The sequence below is a fragment of the Nothobranchius furzeri genome, chromosome 3 (genome assembly GCF_043380555.1).
Source record: "Nothobranchius furzeri strain GRZ-AD chromosome 3, NfurGRZ-RIMD1, whole genome shotgun sequence".
Taxonomy (NCBI): domain Eukaryota; kingdom Metazoa; phylum Chordata; class Actinopteri; order Cyprinodontiformes; family Nothobranchiidae; genus Nothobranchius; species Nothobranchius furzeri.
This window is the reverse complement of record NC_091743.1, coordinates 86,976,458-86,997,375: the sequence shown is the minus strand read 5'-3', so window position 1 is coordinate 86,997,375 and position 20,918 is coordinate 86,976,458. Positions and strand designations below refer to the sequence as shown.

At 49.7% G+C, this 20,918-nt stretch overlaps 2 protein-coding genes across 3 annotated transcripts in view; both read right to left on the bottom strand.

Annotated features, from left to right (window-relative positions):
- The window catches only part of pde5ab (phosphodiesterase 5A, cGMP-specific, b), a 158,918-nt gene extending 154,118 nt beyond the window's left edge, over nucleotides 1–4,800 (bottom strand). Inside the window, exon 1 of the mRNA XM_070549687.1 lies at nucleotides 4,687–4,800. Coding sequence (XP_070405788.1) covers nucleotides 4,687–4,691 — 5 coding nt within the window. The 5' untranslated portion in view covers nucleotides 4,692–4,800. The remainder of the gene's footprint in view (nucleotides 1–4,686) is intronic.
- A 4,750-nt stretch (nucleotides 4,801–9,550) lies between these two features.
- Nucleotides 9,551–20,918, bottom strand: part of si:dkey-28a3.2 (uncharacterized) — an 11,593-nt gene continuing 225 nt past the window's right edge. Inside the window, exons 2-7 of one of the 2 annotated variants that reach the window (XM_070549686.1) lie at nucleotides 16,539–19,637; nucleotides 14,620–15,216; nucleotides 14,205–14,254; nucleotides 13,850–13,896; nucleotides 13,454–13,771; nucleotides 9,551–9,756 (exon numbers count right to left, since the gene is read on the bottom strand). In XM_070549686.1, coding sequence (XP_070405787.1) covers nucleotides 9,740–9,756; nucleotides 13,454–13,771; nucleotides 13,850–13,896; nucleotides 14,205–14,254; nucleotides 14,620–15,216; nucleotides 16,539–19,466 — 3,957 coding nt within the window. In that variant the 5' untranslated portion in view covers nucleotides 19,467–19,637 and the 3' untranslated portion in view covers nucleotides 9,551–9,739. Of the gene's footprint in view, nucleotides 9,757–13,453; nucleotides 13,772–13,849; nucleotides 13,897–14,204; nucleotides 14,255–14,619; nucleotides 15,217–16,538; nucleotides 19,638–20,918 lie in introns of those variants that run through there. The other variant, XM_015958117.3, reaches the window with a different exon arrangement.

Sequence of the window (20,918 nt, the reverse complement as noted above, 5' to 3'; positions counted from 1 at the left end):
TCCTCTAAACTCTCCAGAAAAACTGCTGCCTGGATTCTTACTTTTTCACCTCATCAGTTACTTTTGAGCAGATCAAAGGGATCTCCTGAACGCAAAGCGGAGAGCGCATTTCGATGCTGCGTCAGTGAGGTGAAATCACCGCAGCACAGGTGATGAGCTCCGCAGTAGCAGAGCGCTTCAGGCACAAATAAGACAGAAAGTAGAGAACATGTGCGGACATGAACGATCATGTGTTAATTATAGTTTTTTGGTGGCGCCACTTTGAGAATGGACCGTGTGCTGGACGCTGCTGTCTGGAGAGCTGCGCACCATCGACCAGCGCTCTGCTGCTCTCTGTGATCTCTGCTCAAAAGAACCCCCGGTACACTGAGAGTCCATAAATGATGTAATATAGGTAGAAATGTTTTTCCGGCTCTCCCTGGATGTGTAGGACATCCAGCTCCCCCATAATTCGATCCCCGCTCCTGGATGAAAAACTGGGCATTTTCATCAATACAAGAACCCCAACCATCCCCCCCCCCCCCCCCCCCCCCCCCCGGACGCCCCGGACAGAGAGTTAAAAGTGGGCATGTCCCGGGAACAGAGGACGTATGGTCACCGCCCTATGCATACATGCACATGGAAAACATAACCCCATCCACGCATCCATGTGAAGTACATGCTAGCTCCATGCATGCAGGGAGAGAACATGCTACTTCCATGCATACACGTGAAAAACATGCAAATGCCATGAATGCATGTGGAGAACATGCTAACTCCACATTTGCATGGGGAGAATGTGCTAACCCTGTGCATGAAGTGGGAGAACATGCTACATCCATATGGAAAACTTGCTAACTCCACACTCGCTTGGGGAGAATATGCTACATCCATGTATACAACAGGAGAGCATGCTAACTCCACACATCGACCCAGAGAACATGCTAACTCCACATATGGACCTGGAGAGCATGCCAGCTCCACACTTGCAATGGGGAGGATATGCTACATCCATGCGTACAACAGGAGAGCATGCTAACTTCACACATTGACCTGGAGAGCATGCTAACTCCACACATTGACCTGGAGAGCATGCGAACTCCATGCATGCATGCATACAAAAGGAGAATATGCTACATCCATGCATACAACAGGAGAGCATGCTAACTCCACACATGGACCCGGAGAGCATGCTAACTCCACACATGGACCCGGAGAGCATGCTAACTCCACACATGGACATGGAGAGCATGCTAACTCCATGCATGCGTGCATACATACATAAGTAGAATATGCCACATCCTTGCGTTCAACGGGAGATGCTAACTCCACATGTAGATGTTAAATGGGTAAAAGTAAAAATTATGACGAAAAGTCATGATCATAAGTTTGTAAGTCATTTATAGGAAAAAATTCGTGATTTTGAAACATTTCCACCCAGCATGAAACCATTAACATGTACTCTGATATCCTACACATAAGTGAATTTGCTGTTGCATGGTGACTAGTCGTGTGTGTTACTATGTAAACCCCGGCCTCTAGACTGAAGACCGTTTCCTAACCTGGAAACAATAAGCCATGACATAATTCACCATCCTCCAGCTCCCCCAGTTCCGTTTGTCCTCCCCAGTTATAGATTTCTTGAATCAGCGGCTCTGCTCTGTGCTGAGGTCTGATGGTTTTTTTTTACTTTGGCAGCAGAAACACGTCCTGAGCCTGGTGGTGAAGGTTCAGACTGAATCACATGGTGACAAATGGTACACAAGTTAAATAAAAGTTTTACAAAATGCTTCTCATTCTCTTTGTGTAGTTTACTGGCTTGGAACAGCTTCCCCCGAAACAGATATTTGATATTTTACACAATGGGAACTTGGCTCCTTCCCCATCTTCCTCAGAGCGATAGAAGGACTCACACACCCTCAGCAGAAAGGACTTCAACCACAACAAGAGGAGAAACGCAGAACTAGATCCAAACATCTAAACCACTGAAAATACGTGTCCATATCTGAGCATCACACACGTCTAAAAAGCCCTGTTCTTATCGTGCTGTCTACTCTTTCTTTGTGCAGCTGTCATTCCCAGAGTGATGAAAAGCACACGACCTTTGCTTACAGGTTCCCATCATGCACTCATAATCAAGCAGGGCTCACGGAGAGCACGGCTATTAATCAAACAGTTCCACCCAGTTGGTGCTGGGTGCTGTGGGGCTCATGTCCTTCTCAACATCATCGGTGCACACACACTTGTTCTACAAACACACTCCGCCACACACACAGCCCGGATGGCTGAAGGAGGTACTGTCACAGGCCTCACATCTATCCTGGAACCTGTCTACCCTGTTTCCATCAAGTCGATCATCAGGATACCATCGAGTGTCCGTTCGCAGAGCAACATCTTTCCCGGCTCATGCACGCTAGCTTCTCCCTGTGGAATGCCTGGGATTCCGAGGCAGGACATGCTAAGAAAATAGATAAATAAAAGGGACGTTTTGTGATAAAAGAGTGAATGTTGCCAAGAACACCCGCCGTAAACCACATCCTAAACAGTCTCTGTTCAGAGAAATGGAGTTAAGCACCGTGAGGACCAATCAGCTACTGGTCTGATTGCGCCCACGATCAAAGTGGCCGTATTTAATAATCTGATAAGCACCTTCTTGGGTTCTACGACCCCCCAAGGTGCTTTACCAATGGTGCTACCAGTCCCTCCGACACATCGACGGCAACAGATGGGACTCAAACCTGCAACCCTCCAGCTAAGGGGCGGGCACTTAACTCCTCTGCCCCATCATGCGTGTGTTGCTGACTCCTTAAAGGTGTGGGACACTTGTTTAATCAGTGCATTTGCAGTGAAAGAAAGAAAGAAAGAAAGAAAGAAAGAAAGAAAGAAAGAAAGAAAGAAAGAAAGAAAGAAAGAAAGAAAGAAAGAAAGAAAGAAAGAAAGAAAGAAAGAAAGAAAGAAAGAAAGAAAGAAAGAAAGAAAGAAAGAAAGAAAGAAAGAAAGAAAGAAAGAAAGAAAGAGATTGTATAAAAGTCATGAGGTGCTTCATGAAATATAAAAAAGTATCAAAAATATTTCAAATAAATGATTAAAAATATGTTTAAAATGAGAAAAAAAGTTGTGAATGAAAATAATCATAGGGACAGTGATCTGTAGTAGAAGCCTTGTAAATCGGGGGGGGGGGGGGGGGGGGGGGGGTCCTGCCGCTGTCCTTGTTTCAGAAACTAGCAGAGGACCACCAGAGGAGCTTCAGAAAGCAGAGTCTTATCTCCTGATACCGTATCTGGACGTCTCTCCTCTGACTGGCTAACAGCCACATGACTCTACCACTGACTCTGTCGTTGATGTTTTATCTCCACAAATAACACAAGCCCGGAGGAGTTCTGCTGTGTGGTGGCTTTGCTAATGCTAATGGTTAGCTTCTTCTAGCCGAGACGTTCTCTGCTGTTTCCTGGACGCTGAACCAACAACGGCCTTCTCCGCCGTGAGTCCAGATGGGTGAATGTTAAGTGATTTAAGGGTTTGAACTGTTTATTTGAACAGAAGCTGTTCAGGAAATGACGTGTTTATGTTTTCACACAGAAGCACACTTTACTGAAATCTTCCTTTAAACTAATGCTGTCGTACTAAACGGGCAGTGCAAATGGCAGCTCTCCAAACCCAAACTGTTGCTTAAAGAGCAGAAATGCAAGGTGCAGTAATTACATCTGCATCTAGCTGTCAATCATAAGCTGCAGGATAGCGTATGATTTGGTTTCTCAAACCAATAACTGGGTTTTAAATGAGCCCGACATGAAATAACATCCAAGAGTGAAGCCAGAATTCCTTCATGCTGTAGAACCAGCACCCTACAGCATGCTACCTCCCTTCCTCTTGCCACATGATTGGAGAAGAAACCAGCAGATAAACATCTCAGGTCCCATGTGGTAAAAACAAAGCAAAAGGCCTCTTGAGATTGTTCCACCAGTAAGTGGGCCAGATTAATGAACGAGGGACAGGAACAGAAGGGAGAACGCCGTAGCCTTATATAGTCACGACAAACTCATCCTGGAGCTCCAGCAGCTCGAGGGAACGTCTGATAATCCACCAGGACTAAAAGAGAAAAACGTCTCGATGGAACCTCACAGAAAGAAGGAACACACAAAACACTGACCAGTCTTGTTCTCAGCTTCCTGCTGTTGGCTCAGCCTATCAGAAGGGACGGTCAAAGGTCATTACTTCCTGGCAGGGCTTTTGGGGCTTCGTACCCGAGCCCACACATCCCACGACCTCACTGGAGCTGCTGCCGAGCTGCAGCATCTAGCTCCTGTTGGTGGGCGGCGACGCTAACATGTGGAAACTCATGTAAATAGAGAGATGGTCAGAGCTGCTTTGTCACGCACGCACGCGCACACACACATGCACGCACGAGCACGCGCGCGCGCACACACAACCACACACGCAGGCACGCACACACACAAACGCACACACACGCAAGCACGCATGCACACACATGCACGCACACACACACGCAAGCACACACAAACACGCACACGCACAAACACATGCACGCACACACACACACACACGCACACGCGCACACACAAATGCACACACACACACACACACACACACACACACACACACACACCAGGAAGCTCTCATTGTTACAGCTGTCGTTGTGGTCTGTCAGCACCAGCACCCCCCTCCTGATCCGAGCATCCTACTCACCCCATGGTGGTGAAGTCCTTGTGGATCTGCCCAGGAGCAGTCCACTGGAGGGGGTTTCCTCCACTGATGTCCTACTGTTCTCACCTCTGGGTTCAGCCGCCTCCCTTTCTGGAACTGGATGGCGCAAAACAAGAAAAGTGTCAGCAGGCGAGTCAGAAAGGTGCCATCAGGTGTTTCACGCCCTGAGACCTCACCAGTCTCCAGTGACACACACGGCCCCGGCAGTAATCTCTCTTCCTCCTCCCTCTCCTCCTCTGTAGCGATGAGACTGTGCAGACCTCCAGGGAGGCAGTCAGCGCCCGAACCCACCTCCTACCCGTTTCATTCCCAACATTGGGATTTGGCTGTGTGACTCTGACGGGCGTTTCTGTCCCCTGGTGTTTGTAGGAGTACATTTCAACCCAAAGGAAAGCGCTGCAGCTGTTAAACACTCATTTCCTAAGATCTCATGTTCACATGAAACTGCCGCTCAATGAACTTTCTTCTGTCTGTATGACTCAGCTCTAATCACAGAAGTGAAATCCTTCTGACGTCTTTAGTTTAGTGACGTATTTCAACCCAGACAACACAAACCAAAGGACCATTAGGAACACCACACTAATACAGAGTATGACCTTTCACCTTCAGAACGGCCTTAATTCTAGGTGGCGTTGGTTCAACAAGGTGCTGAAAGCATCTATAGAAATGTCGGCCATATTGAGAGGATAGCATCTTGCAGCTGATGGAGATGTGTGGGATGCACATCCAGGGCACGAAGCTCCCGTTCCACCACATCCCAAAGATGCTCTATCGGGTTGAGATCTGGGGACTGTGGGGGCCGTTGTAGTACGGCGAACTCATCGTCATGTTCAAGAAACCAGTTTGAAATGACTGGAGCTTTATGACGTGGTGCATTATCCTGCTGGAAGTAGCCATCAGAGGATGGGTACATGGTGGTCATGAAGGGATGGACGTGGTCAGAAACAATACTCAGGTAGCCCGTGGCATTTAAACCATGCCCAGTTGGCACTAAGGGGCCTAAAGTGTGCCAAAAAAACATCCCCCGCACCATGACACCACCACCACCAGCCTGCACAGTGGTAACAAGGCATGATGGATCCATGTTCTCATTCTGTTTACGCCAAATTCTGACTCGACCATCTGAACATCAACAGAAATGGAGACTCATCAGACCAGGCAACATTTTTCCAGTCTTCAACTGTCCAGTTTTGGTGAGCTGGTGCAAACTGTAGCCTCTTTTTCCTGTTTGTAGTGGAGGTGAGTGGTACCCGGTGGGGTCTTCTGCTGTTGCAGCCCATCCGCCTCAAGGTTGAGCGTGTTGTGGCTTCACAAACGCTTTGCTGCGTTCCTCGGTTGTAACGAGAGGTTATTTCAGTCAAAGTTACTCTTCTATCAGCTTGAATCAGTCGGCCCATTCTCCTCTGACCTCTAGCGTCAACACGGCAGTTTCGCCCACAGGACTGCCGCATACCGGATGTTTTTCCCTTTTCACACCATCCATCCATCCATTGTCTGCCCATCTCCAGCGGTCAACGGGCAATCAGGCGGGGTACACCCTGGACAGAGAGCCAGTCCATCGCAGGGCAACACAGAGACACACAGGACAAACAACCACACACACACACACACACACCTAAGGACAATTTAGACGGACCAATCAACCTGACAGTCATGCTTTTGGAGCCTGAAGCAACTAAAACCTGAAACCAGCTACAATAGTTAGTATCATCAAGGCGAGATCCGAAGAAGGCGTAACCTTTGAGAGTGACGCGCACGTGGTTGCTTCTCCCTTTACATGCAGTGAAGTTCAGCTTGAACTCTAATCTGCAGTCTGATCATCTGCAGGCAGCGCATTTTAAAGGAATCCTTGCCAGTTTCATTCTTCTGCTGAAGGAACTCGTTCCACACATGCAGAGGCACGCTCGGAGGGCGTGGCCTCTCTTTGGACCAACAAACATCACAGGTGATGAAAGTGATCAGATCCAGATCCTCCCAGTGGGGATCGCCGGAGTGCTGTCCCTCACATATCAGGTGAAACATTCAACCACTTGTTCAAACCAGCAGTTTGTTTCTCTAAGAACACAGAGGAGCTGGGTGGATTTGTACTCACCAGGGCCGTTTAGGCCTTAAATAGTGTTTATTTGGTTCATTATGGGACGCAAGGAGACAGCCAAGCACAGGAATGGGAGTGTGTAGGTCACCCAGTGGGCTGGACTCAGAAACAGATGAACCCGAGTCCACAGTGAACTCTACAGCAACAGGAGCTGCAGCTTTGATCAGAGCAGTGGGAGCGATGGCTGTACGCAGCATCAGATCAGTCTCCAGAAGCTGACTTTCCCATTGCACCAGTAGACTTCATCCTGCTAACCCCACACTGCAGAACAAGGCCATTCTGGGCTTGAACTCTCTAAAGCTCAGCAATAATATTTTGTGTACGGATTAGAAGATCTTCCAAAGCTTTCACACCACAGTGGTCCAAAACAGCCTTCTGCCTTTTTCTTTCCTCTCTGATCAAACACCCTCGAAAGCAGCCAGGACCAGTCAGCAGCTCACCTGGGCCGGAACAGGGACGAGAGGTCACGGCCATGTCCACCAGCAGGTAGCCGCCCCCTCTCAGGGACGCTTGGTTGAATCATAATTGAAGTTTCCTCGGAACAACAGCGTCCCAGCTCCTCTCGTAGCCTAGGCTGTACTGGCCCCTAGTGGTCACAGGACACATCACCTCAGAGCCGCCTTTTCTGAGTACCACTCACAAGCAAACACAAATGTAATCAGTGATCAAACATTTATGAAAGCGTCTATAAAAATAAACCTATAAAACAAAGACGTGGACACCATCCACCCATCACCAACCCAGGTCCCCCCTGCCTGAAGGAGACGACTTCCCAGTCCTTCCTGTCTCAGAAGAACCTCCCTGATCTTCATTTGGTGGTTAAAAAGCCTACATAGGAGCTTTATACAGGAACTGTTTCAGGTTATTGGACCATCTTCACCTGGAGCTCCAGGAACCAAAAGAGCCACTATAGGACGAGTCACATGACCCAGGGAGGTCTTCTCTCCGGCTGGACCTGGGACCTAGGCCAATGGTTCTCAAAACTTGTTCGTTCGTTGAGGACTCACTCACGTCCGAAACAAGCCGGGACCTCCGACCCGTAAACCACCATCTGAGGGGTCAGACCTTGAGACCCATCTCTGGTTCAGTCCAACATACTGGTGAGCTGGTGCCCACCTCTCTCTCTCACACACACACACACACACACTGGAGTTTGTTTAGTTTAACGCTAAAACCCAGTGAAGGTTGTACTGAACAGGTGTTCAGACTGTTGTCTGCCTCTGCGTTAGAATAGACGGAGACTCCTGCCCCCTGGTGGACACACGCCACACAGCAGCTACTGTTTTGCTCTCCTCCCAGTTTCTCTGAATGACTTCTGACTCTTAACCGATGCCAGCTACGTTAGCCGATGTAAAGTTAAAAGTTAAAGTCCCATTAGTTGTCACACACACAGGTGTGTGTGCGAAATTTGTTCTCCGCATTTGACCCATCCCCTGGGGGAGCGGTGAGCTGCAGACACAGCCGCGCTCGGGAACCATTTGGTGGTTTAACCCCCCAATCCAACCCCTTAATGCGGAGTGTCAAGCAGGGAGGCATTGGGTCCCACTTTTCAAAGTCTTTGGTATGACCCGACCAGGAATCGAACTCTAATCTCTCAGACTCAGGGCGGACACTCTACCACTAGGCCACTGAGCTGTAGGTTCCCATGGTAACCATCAGACTGACTCCACACACTCAGCACTGAAACGGAGACCACACCAACTTTATTTTGAGGTGTAGTTTATTGTTTGAAAAAGATCCCGGTGACGCCCAAATATAGAAAATATTTATTATAAAAAGAGGTTGAAAGACCCGTGGACCTGAAAACAAGTCAGCAGGTGTTGCAGGTGGAGGAACTCCATCACTGTGTTGTTGTGCTTCTGGTCTTCTGCACAGCTTTGTGCTTTTTATAAATAATTAAAAAAAACAATACAAGAAAGTGTTTTTATACTCCGTCAGTTCCACGACTCCTCTAGACCTTCAGTACTAATGAGAAACTGACCTCCTTTAACAGGAAAACACGGACTAATGCATGAGAACATGAATGACACGTAGAGCTGCAACAAACCAGAACAGTGACCCTAACGTTTGGCCTCTCGCAACCATGAGGCGTATGTACAGAACCGAAAACCTGACCCGACACGAGGCAGGGAGAATCGTAGGTTCAGTCCAGACAGCAGCAGATCCCCAAAAGCCAGGTCTGGTTTCTGACCCACAACCAGGAACCACTCAAACTACCTACAGTGGAGTGTGTTCATCACCAATCCTGGCTTTACACATGCTTAGGTGGAAAAATCCTGAATTTTCTCTGATGTTGAAAATTTCTAATTCACTACATGATCAAATATTTTGGGATTACAGGAGTTAATGTGGGACATAATCTGATGTAAATTCATACATTTGAGAGGAAACGTCTACACTTCCAGGGTCGTCGTCGTCGCCTTCCTCCGCTTATCCGGGTCGCGGGGGCAGCATCACAACTAGGGAGCTCCAGACCATCCTCTCCCCGGCCACCTCCACCAGCTCCTCCGGCAGGACCCCAAGGCATTCCCAGACCAGATTGGATAACCTCTCCAACGTGTCCTGGGTCGACCCGGGGGCCTCCTGCCGGCAGGACATGCCTGAAACACCTCCCCAGGGAGGCGTCCAGGAGGCATCCTGACCAGTTTTTTTCATAAATACAAACAACAACCACCTCTGAAGAGGTTTTTCGTGGATTTCAACCCCCAAACCCCACCCCTCGCAGATCTTTTGGTTTATTATCTAGATTAGCTCTAGAAGCCACCATGCATCCCCGCTACACCAGCTTCGCTTTAGACCAATAAATTATATTCTTTATACGCTCATGTTTCACTAAAGTTTCAGAAAACCAATGTGAACCAAAAATCTGACGTTATTAAACATCACAGAGCAGCTATGAGTAGGTTTGCTCCTGGCCTTGGTCACTTGATGTCTGTAGTCTCAGCTCCGGTACGATTCTGTAAAAAAGCCAAAAGGGTTCAACATTACAAACAGAAATAAAATGCTCCATAAACAACACTTTAGGCCAATAAATAGAGTCAGTGGAACAAGTTTTACCTGGACCAGAAACACCAGGATGCACAGATAAACAATCGGAGTTCTGATATACTGGAGGTTACCAGTGGAGTCCCACAAGGGCCAGTGCTCGGTCCTAGAGTTCTCTTCATTTATAAAATGATATGCATGATGTAACCAAGTCACTCATGTTCATTATCTGCTGCTGACACCATTACACGGCTCTGGTAAAGGTTTGGAACAGCTTCTAATCACAATGGAATGAGACCCGATATGTCGAAATAACCAGGAGTCGAGCCGCCACCATTACTGCGGTGATAGCTCCCAGGAAGCAGAATGAATGAATCACTGAAATGCATCACTGCACCAATGGCGATGGCACAAGATGGCGATTTACACTAAACGCTCGATAAATTCATCTTTAGGGAGCCTAAGTCACGCCCATCTACACAGGTACCCGGAAGGAGAAAAAATAAATGCAAGTCAACGGGGCTAAAAACGTTGGGGCAACGGTGGCACAAGAGTTAAGTGCTCGCCCCGTAATCGGAAGGTTGCAGGTTTGAGCCCCGCTCAGTCTGTCACTGTCGTTGTGTCCTTGGGCAAGACACTTAACCCACGTTGCCTGCTGGTGGTGGTCGGAGGGACCGGTGGCGCCAGTGCTCAGCAGCCTCGCCTCTGTCAGTGCGCCCCAGGGCAGCTGTGGCCACATTGTAGCTCATCCCCACCAGTGTGTGAATGGGTGAATGACTGATTGTGTTGTAAAGCACCTTGAGGGGTTCCAGGACTCTAGAAGGCGCTATATCAAATACAGGCCATTTACCATTTTAAAACGCTTTTTTCTAATTCTGCTGGTTATGTGCCATGGATTTCACATATGATGTCCGTGAATTTTAAAGACATTCTGATACCAAGAACGTGCTTATTTTTGAACGGGGGGAACGATATTTTAGGTATTTAGGTTTTGGTTCAAATTCTTCCTCCAGGAGGAAATAACCACCATAAAACTAACCATGTGGTGAGTAGCAGCTACGCCAGGGGGAGGAGATTCTGTGGTGACGTCATATATGCGACGTACCGACATCTGATTTGTAATCATTTAATTACGAAATTTTAAAAGCTGAGAAATCTCAAAGTACATGACTGGCGTGGTTGAAACACCCATCATTAGATTTTATTTAAACTGCAGTAGAACATGTGTGTGATCCAGGGTGTAAGGCCAAGCGGGTTAGATAGCGTTTTTAGCCCCGTTGACTTGCATTCATTTTGTCGTTCTTCTGGGGACCCGTGAGCCTAAAGCCTGAGACACGCTTCTGCGTCAGTGCGGAGACACGCAACGCCATTATCCGTCCTTGCGGGCCTGCTGGGGAGCCCCGGCAAGGACGGACGGAGTCGAGCTCTCTTTTCTAAACATCCGTCCGTCGAGATGGAGAACGCAAGCTCGTGATTGGTCAGGACGCCGCCGCCATTGCGCCCTCAAAAACATAAACAGAGCCGAGGATAACTAGCCGCAGACACGGAGCAGCTTGAAGAAGACCTCGCGAAAAAACTCTAAAAACATGAACGTTTAATTCCCCCGTGACTGGAGGAGTGAAAAGATGCGCAGCAAGCGTTTTATTTGTGGACGGAAATGACAGGAAACGTGGGTTTAGAGGTGGCGAGCGCATGAAGCGGTGGGAGAATGAGAGACAAATATGTCCGTGTTAAAAAGTCTCTTATATACAAAAAACACAATATAAACACACCGTCTAGGACCGGATACATGACAGGATACCACAGAACAGCGCTACGCCCTCTGTTGTCCTGGAGGGGAATTGCTTTGCAACACTCTCCAGGAGACGGAGAAGCATGAGGGCAAAACGTCTCCTTCCGTGCGTGTCTCTCTCTCCCTTTTGGAGCTGACGGAGAAGCGTGACTCAGACTTTAGACTCTCTATGCTCAAAGGGCAGAGACCTGCATGGCAGCAACATAGGAGGTGGAGGTGAGCTTTTTCAGAAAATGTTCCTTTTAATGGAGAAAGGTCTGTTTAGACAAGCAAAGGTAAGCACTAATATTAACTAGGGCTGCACGATATTAGGAAAACCTGCGATATGCGATAACAGTGATTAATATTGCGATGACGCTATTACTGGCCATAAATAAAATCTTAACTCAGGAACAAAATTGATCAAAAACAAAGAAATTAAAAAATGACTAAAAATATCATTAAAATGAAAAACGCAAAAGATGTGAAGAAAGGGAAAAACTAAATGAACAAGAAAAGGGAATCGTGGATCCCAGGAAAAGCAGAATCAGCAGAAAGAGCAGAACAAAGCTAACTCAGGTGTTTGCTAGCCATCCAAATTAAGTGTCGGGGCGGGCATCTAACCTATGAGAACCCACCCAATTGGCCAAATGGGTGAAGAGCTCTATTTGATTAGTTAAAAAAACATCATGCTTCAGTTTGATGGACAGAATGCGTCATGTGTAGCAAACATTTGAGCTGACTTTTCATCGCGATATTTATCCGTTCTTTGCGATATGCATATTGTGCATGCTGATATCGCGATATCGATATATTTGCGATATATTGTGCAGCCCTAATATTAACATTATTAACACGAAAGAATGAAGGCAATCTTTTATACGGCGCCTCTCAAGATAAAAAACAAGGGCAGTCTCTGGCCTGTGATGTCATGAGGGCTGTGGGCCCCTGTGGGCTGCATGGTGGCGCAGTGGTTAGCACTGTTGCCTCGCAGCACGAAGGTCGCAGGTTCAAAACTCTGCTGCGGCCTTTCTGCGTGGAGTTGCGTGTTCTCCCCGTGCATGCGTGGCTTTCCTCCGGGTACTCCGGTTTCCCCCACAGATCACAACATGCCCTATAGGTTATAAATTGTAAGTCGCTTTGGATAAAAGCGTCTGCTAAATAAATAAACATAAACATCTCTGAGCAAGTGGGCGGGGCTAAAGTTGTCTCCATTATTAAACAAAAGCAGCCTGAGCAGTCTTGCTTTTGGAGACTGATTTCACATTCTCTCTCTCTCTCTCTCTCTCTCTCTCTCTCTCTCTCTCTCTCTCTCTCTCTCTCTCTCTCTCTCTCTCTCTCTCTCTCTCTCTCTCTCTCTCTCTCTCTCTCTCTCTCTCTCTCTCTCTCTCTCTCTCTCTCTCTCTCTCTCTCTCTCTCTCTCTCTCTCTCTCTCTCTCTCTCTCTCTCTCTCTCTCTCTCTCTCTCTCTCTCTCTCTCTCTCTCTCTCTCTCTCTCTCTCTCTCTCTCTCTCTCTCTCTCTCTCTCTCTCTCTCTCTCTCTCTCTCTCTCTCTCTCTCTCTCTCTCTCTCTCTCTCTCTCTCTCTCTCTCTCTCTCTCTCTCTCTCTCTCTCTCGTGTGTTAACTCCACAGTATCCAGAATGACGATGAATCATGCCTGTGGGAAGCCCCCGCAGGCTGATTCTCTCTGCCAATCATAGGCTCCCCCTAAGTAAGTGTGATTTTGAGCCGGCCAATCGGTCAGCAGTGGGCGTGTCGGCTCTGTTCGGCTCCAGGCAGACCGCCTCAACAAGAGGGCTGAAAAGACGTCCGGGAAAATCCGAGGCTACCTAAACCAAAACACTTCCGACCCGGTCGAGGTGGAGTGGAGCCGATGCTAGTGTGAAAGTGCCGTTTACCTGCTAGAACGGTGCTGTGCTGCTGCAGCTGGCTGGTGAAGAAGCGTTCCCGTTGGGACACCTGCTCATCCCAACCCTCCAGGATCTGCTGCTTCTCCCTGGGGTCAAGGGTCATGGTGTGTGGGTGAGCCTCGTCGATGTGGGCCCTCACGCCCTCCAGGGTGTGAGAGTACTGCAGCTCCCCACACACCATGCACACCAACAGCTGGTTGAGCGGGTCGTAGTCCATCAGGTAACGGTTCCTCCAAACCACCTCTGAAGGACGACCATCGTCTTCGTTGTAACCACCGTAGTCCGTCAACAGGGGCTCCGGCTCATCTGAGGAGACACGGTTACTTCGTCCCACAGCGGCCACTTTAGCTTGTATTATTAAAGGTGGGTGGAGTGATACGTCACCTGCTACCTGGGGAGTGTCATGTGATGGGTCTGGGTCCACTTTCACACTGGAAAAGGAGATTTCACCATTACCCAGTAAGCCCTGGTCTTCCATAAGGGAGTGCTCAACATCATAAGCTTAAACATGCAGCCATTAACCTTTGACCTTTGGCTAGTGTGTGAAACATGTGTGTGTGTCCTGCTCCGTCTCACCTTTCTGAGTGACCTGTCTGGAGACTGCAGGTGTAAATCAGCATTGTGCTATAATCTAGAATATTTACATAGATGCACTGTCTCTACCAAGTGAATGGATGGATGAATGAATGAATCCTTAACATGGGAAAGATCCTGGTGAAAGGCTGAATAATACACCCACCTCTTCAGAGGCTCCGAGTCCACAGAGGGATCCCCCCACTTCCCAGGATCCTGCAGAAAGACCGGAGCGATCATGGAGCAGCAGACAGGAAGGACCCAGCTCACAGATTTTAATCTGACCTAACTCAGAGGTCACATCAGTTCTGAGCCCCCCCAAAAAACACACACACACACACATCTGTTCTGAGCTGACTAACCCAAGGGTGAGCCCCAAGAGGTAAGGCTCAGCCAGCAGACGTGAACCCACCTCCCCGGACCCGTTTCCGGGGGGCTGTCCTGGTTCCTCTGTACAAGGTTCTGCTTCCGTCTGAGCCCTAACTGGTAGTCCAACGCCCTCCATCAGGAGAGAACAAGGGCCCAGAACATTGATTAAACCTGTAGTCTAGAAGAAGACTAATTTAAGGCTCTGAAGATACCTGTGCAGCTCCTGAAGTCTGTAGACCCTGGACTGGTGGAACGGGACTCCAGCTGTTTGAGACCACGTGTGCAAGGGGATCCCTGTCTCGAACAGCCTTCCTGGCTCGCTGTTCCTTCTTTTTTATCCTCCAGTACTCTCGTTTCCTCCTTAAAAAGTCCTCCTCAGACTCCCCCGGGATGGGCTTCGGAGGAACCAAGGTGCTAATGGGTGCCAGGTTGGAGGAGGACTGGCTCTGAAGACCACAGGAGGAGTTTTTGATGAAATTAGATGTTTGACCAGGTAATTCAATAGAACGCAAGTGGATGCTGGACAGTGGGTTATCGGGGGGGTTCAGAGCAGAGAAGCATGGGGCCACGCTACGATGGGGCTGTTTATGAAGACACCCATCATCAAAAGACCCAACATTCATCCGATCTTCTCTGCTGGTCATGGGCAGTTTGACCTGAAGCGTGTCAGGACACCGTTCGGGGTTAGCTGCTGTTCGCCTAACAACCAGGACTCTAGGGATGGCGGTCCCTGCAGCCACAGAGGCGAGCGACAGGTGGGGCTGGGGGGCCGGCTTGCACCGACCCACATCCTTCAGAGGCCCTGGGACCTGGAAGAGAGACAGGTTAGGTCAGAGAGAATAAACACTCGTGTTTTTAATCCTCTAAGAGGTTTCAGCTGGAATAAAACAGAGTCTGACTCCGAGACCAGCGGCTGAACAGAAACCCACTCGTTAGTCAACAGTGTGCTCTTTAAAGGGACTTTATGGACTTTTGAATTTTTATGCTCGCGATTGCCCCCGTAGGCCAAAAGCATAACGGCAGCTTCAATAGTAGGCTCGTGCACGAGGCGTGCATGCTGTACGTGCACACTCCTTAACGAAAATAACAGCTGACAGTCCGTGTGTGTGTGTGTGTGTGTGTGTGTGTGTGTGTGTGTGTGTGGCCCGGAGGACAGAGGACAGGAGAACACGCAGCTAATTAATTAAATAATTTGGTTCTGTACCTTTCTCTTCAGCACAGCTGACAAAGGTTTATGATGGGTCAGTCCTCCTGCATGCTCAGATCATTCCCTTCCCTTGCTTGAAAAATTGTTCCAAAATGGAAGTTGAACCCACATCTTTTTTATCTGTGAATTCAATGCCGTTCGGCGAGTCTCAGATAAAAATTTGGGCATCTTACTGTAAAAAAAAATACCATTAATGTAAAAGAGAAACTCTAATAAACTATATTAACTCCAGATTTGAACCCGGGTCTCCCGCACGAGAGCCCGACATCTTATTAGGTGAGCTAAAGCGCCAGTGATGTCTTTTGTATCTGTAACATTTATATCCTTGATGACAGCTGAAACAACGTCCAAAGAACGGTTTGGAGTGAAAATGGCTATTTTGTTGCTAATTTGCAGGAAATATCTAGAAGAAAGTTCTACAGAAAGTAGCTAAGGGTCCTCAGAAATGTAGCTAGCTTTGTCACTAGGCGTTAGGAACAGCGACAAAGTGGCACTGCCTCTCTCTCTGCTGCTAAAGCTACGGATAGCAAATGCTACGGGCGATGACTGAGCGTGAACGCGCATGAAGCAGCCTGCTCGACCCGAGCATCTCTCTTTTTCTGTGATTTTACAGAAAAACAGGCAATCACAGTAAAAATGCCAGGGCTCATTCTACAGGACCAGGGCATTGCAGGAGAACGTATGAAGAAGACATTTATTATTTCTACACATGTTTTGGCTGTCACACTTCCACATAGTCCCTTTAAACTGCAGCGTGACGTTGGGTGGCTTTGAGCTGCATGGGCTAACTGATGTTTGGTCTGAGGCTCGATCCGGTTCTTAAGTCTGCCAAAATCACATTCAAGCCATTTTCATGGAGAAATAAAGCGCCGGCCTGCGAGAGAACCAGTGTTACTCAAAGGCTGGAGCCCATGTGTTTGGTACCTGGATGTTCTCCACAAGGGGCCGACTGCTGCTTTTGGATGGTTGCTCCTTCTGCTTGGCCCGTAGTCGAGCCCTCTGCTGCCTCTTCATCAGCTTCCAGTACTCCCTCTTCCTCTGCAGGCTGGTTAAGCCGCTCCGCTCCGCTCCCACGTGGGTGTGCGCCTGTGCTGGAGGCAGGCTGCTGCTCTGGGACCAGCCCTGATGCTGCTGCTGGTGTGGGTGGTACAGGGACATAGCTGGCAGGTGGCGAAGCTGAGCCGGCTCTGGGGAGCAGATGTCCTGAAGGTTGTTGCTGACGAGTCTCTGGGTTCTGCACGGAGACCCAGAAGCTTCCACGGTTCGATTCTCAGTGAGGTTAGAGAGGGGTTGGGACGAGTGCTCACAGGTGAGAAGTTCTACCTCGCTGCAGGCGGGAAAAGAGGGAAGCATGTCGCTGACTAGTGAAGAGTTGAGCTGAGGGCTCACTGAGCCTCTTGGTACCACATCGTCACTACCTGGATCCCAGCCTTTCATCTGCAGAGTTGCGTCAGCAGCTGCTGAGGTAGCGGCGTCGTTTGCAAAGATCAGCTGAGACACCGCGGGCTTCACGTCCAGCTCAGAATCATCTTCATCCGGCTTGATTTGAAGACCAAGCTGCTCCGTTTGACACTCTGCCACGCTGCTGAGAGACTCCTCCAGGAGCTTCTTCATGGAGGCCACGGCTAGCAGAGTGGTAGCTTGGCTGTCGGAGTACAGACTCGGGTCCAGCTCCAGCTGCAGCCCCGGAGGGGCAGGCAGGGTGCTCGGCGGCTGCTCTGGTGGAGAACGTAGGTCAGACGTGGACTCACTCTCCTGTTTTATGTCATTTCCATGTGGCGAGTCTTCTGCACGTGTAGTCACGGCGGTTGCCGGGTCTGGCCTCTGAGCTCTCCTCTTCAGCAGGGCCGAGCTGTGCTTCAGGAGAATAGCGCGGGCTGCTCGCTGCTCACGTTTCTTTACTCTCCAGTACCCCCTCCTCTTCGCTATCCTGTCCTCCTCTGGCAGCAACACATTCTGAGACGGAGCACAGCTGGAGACGGCCACTTTCATCACACAGCTGCCCCCGCCTGATCCAGATGTTGATCCTGTGTTCTGGCGGGTACTGGAATGCGTGAGCGGACCAACTCTTTGGGATGTGGCTGAGGGCGGGCCAGAATCGGAGCTGCTAACGTGAGGTTTGATTTGGAGTAATCCTGGAGGTCTGTGGACCGGCTGCACGCCCTGAGGTGGAGCCTGGCTTTCCTGGACCGGACCAGCACGTCCCCTCGTCGTCCCGGCTCCGTGCTGTGCTCGAGTCATGTGGACATTCTGAGGACCTCCGCTGCGCTCCTCCTTACATCCCCCACCGGCTGCGTTTCTGTATGAAGGAAGGTTAACGGTCAGAGTCCCATCCTCCTTGATGAAGCCTCCGATGGTCTCAGAATCAGGAGAAAGGGCACTTCCTGTTGAGTGCGTCAGCGCCCTTGTCTTTCTCAGATCCGCGAGGATTTGCTGGTACCGTCTCACTCTCAGGGACTGCTTCTCCTGCGCCCGAGTCTTGGACTCCAGCGACAGCTTGGCCCGCTGCTCGCGCTTTTTAATCCTCCAGTACTCTCGCCGCTTGGCTATGATCTGCTCTGATGAGTCATTCGGGTCCGCTTTGGGCAGTCCTCTGGTGGATAACGCCGAAGCCACGGAGGGAGATTTGCATCTTAAATTCCCAAGACTTATGAACTTCTTCTGCGCGTCGATGAACTTGAGTCGAGGAGACCTACACGGAGCGATGCCTCTGGGGTCCGACGGAGTGAGGCAGCTTGCTTTTCTCTGAGAGTCCGCTGGCCTCCTCCCAGAGTTAACATCACACGTGAGGGTCGGCTGCTTTCTTCTGCTCTTCTGAGGGTTTTGGACTTTGACAGGACCCGCTGGCAGCATGGAGACAGACCTGCTCCGGGGTTTATCAGAATCGTGTCTGGCAGCTATGAATGGCACTTTGACCCGAACAGAACACAGCTTCTGTCCCATTCCTCTCAGAAAGGTCTGTGATGGAAGCATGAAGCCAGACACAGTTTTCTGTGCCGTCGTCCTCTGACGTGTCCCACCTCCAATCTGCGTTCTCTCTTTGACGTTAGCCGTCTGAGCCGCCAGCTTTGCCCGCTGCTCCCGCTTTTTGAGCCTCCAGTGCTCTCTGCGCCTGGCTGCCTTCTCCTCCTCGGACACCGAGGGAGGCTGAGGAGGACCTTCGGCCCTTCTCCTGGAGACCAAAGCACTCTTTGGTCCACTCCGAGGTACTGCTGCTTTACTGGAAATGGGGGCGCGTTTCATTTGTGTGGTGGCGAGTGGGTCGGTCATGGGCGGAATGGGTGACAGAACGTGGGCCTTGGGCCGGGTTCTGGGGACGGATCTGCCCTGCACGGACACGCATGGCTGAGGTTCTGCTTTGATGGAGCTGCCGTTTGTAACGCTAGAGTCGATCACAGGAGGCGCCGATGAACTGGTGCCGAGCTGGGTTCCACCGGAGCTGGGAGAGCTAACCACACGTGTTGCTGCAGCTCCTGGAGCTACGACTGAACCAGACGTCAGCCGGAAGCCTTTAACGTTTGCGGTCTCGAGACACCTTTCCTCTTGGTCGCTAGCAGCATCCTCTGAGCCAACTCCATCTGTACCTCTCCTCTTTAATGAAGCAACGCATGAGACATTACTGTAAAAGGGACGAGACAATGCAAAGTTTGGCAAAGTCCCCGCAGCGGAATCACGCTGGAACGAGACCTTCTCCTTCGCTGGCTTTCCTCTCTGCTCCGACAGACGAGCCCTCTGTTGCCGTTTCTTATTCCTCCAATATTCCCTCTTTTGAGCGAGAGTGGCATCGTCGTACTCCGAGGCCGGCCGGTAGCGGTGAGACGTTGAACCACCTTTACCTTTAGCAGCTAGCATGCTATTGCGAGCTTGAACAGCCCATCGGTCCACGTCTACACGCAACAGTCTGCGCCCAGGCTATTCCAGCTCCTCGGGCCGGCCCTTCGGTCCAGATTCCACGTGGTTCTCAAATTCACCGCATTGTTCTGGAAGACGCAGAGCTGCTGACATCACACTGGTAAACAGGAACTGTAAGAAAAACAAAACAAGCTCGAGTTTTACGTTTCTCCGCGTCAAACGCTATTATGTGAGATCAATCGTGAAACAGACGCACCAGAAATAAAAACACTGGCAGAAGAAAAGGTCAAGCAGAATCCAGATTTGATTCTAAATTCATCTTTTTTGACCACCGAGTCGTAAAACTCAAAGGTTGACCTGTGCAGTAAACTACTCTACGGGTCTCAGACGGCAATCTGAAGCTGGACTCCATGGCGCTACAATCAAAGATGATTGAAAAGGAAAACGTCGTGAGGTCAAAGTCAAATGCGATACTGTGCTGTCGGCGCGGCAGTGGAGGGATGATGATTTGGGCTGGTTCTGCGGCCAAGAGGCACCAACATGTTCTAGAGTCTAGCTGGATTTCATCTGTCTAACAGCAGAAGCTGAAAGGAACCGGATCATGAACCAGAACCCTGATCCAAACACGGAATCCGGTTCCAGTCCAGACCTGAACATGTTGCAGCTGAAGCGGAGTCTAAATCCATCTGTGATACCGGCAGCTGGAACATGTGGAGTGTCTGGATAATAAACTTTATTGAGCTCTTATTGCTTAACAAGCTGAAACACTAACACCCTCCCCTCAGAGGAGTTGCTGTTGATGTCGTTAGGCCCTATTGTGTTGGGCTGGTCAGGTGTTTTTGCCAGAAGCAGGAAACTGTGAACTAGACTGAATCCGTCTGGGGATCAGGGTCACCACTGCATGCTGGGCGAAGACGATTTCTTAGATTCTCCTTTTCCCGCACCAGGTGAGAGGTGGAGGACACACTGGTCAGGTCTCGAGTCGAGTCCATCACGGGACTAACAACTCGCTCACTTCTAGGAACAGTTTGGTCTTCCGTCAACCTGACACACGTGTAGGGTCTGAGGCAGAAACCAAGTACCAGGACAAACCCTGGAGAACACCAACAGGCTGCTCTGGATTTGAACCGGAGACCTTCTTCAGCAACGCTTCAGCAGAGAGTCACTTTCTGAGATGATCCACCGTTTCTCATTATTTCTGATCCAGTAACTCTGAGCTTTATTCGCCATCTTAAACCTGGAGGTGTGTGTCTGTCCCTTTAAACCTGTCCCCATCCACCAGCACTCACACCCGTCCCAGGCTTTCACCGGTCTTCACTCGCGGCTCTGCGGAAACGGTTCCGTGTCTGCAGCGTAGTAAACAAACCCTGCCGAACCGAGTCAGCACCAGGGCGAGAGACCCGCTGTCTCCCAGGGCGCTACAATGGACATGATCTCAGGCCTATTGTCCTC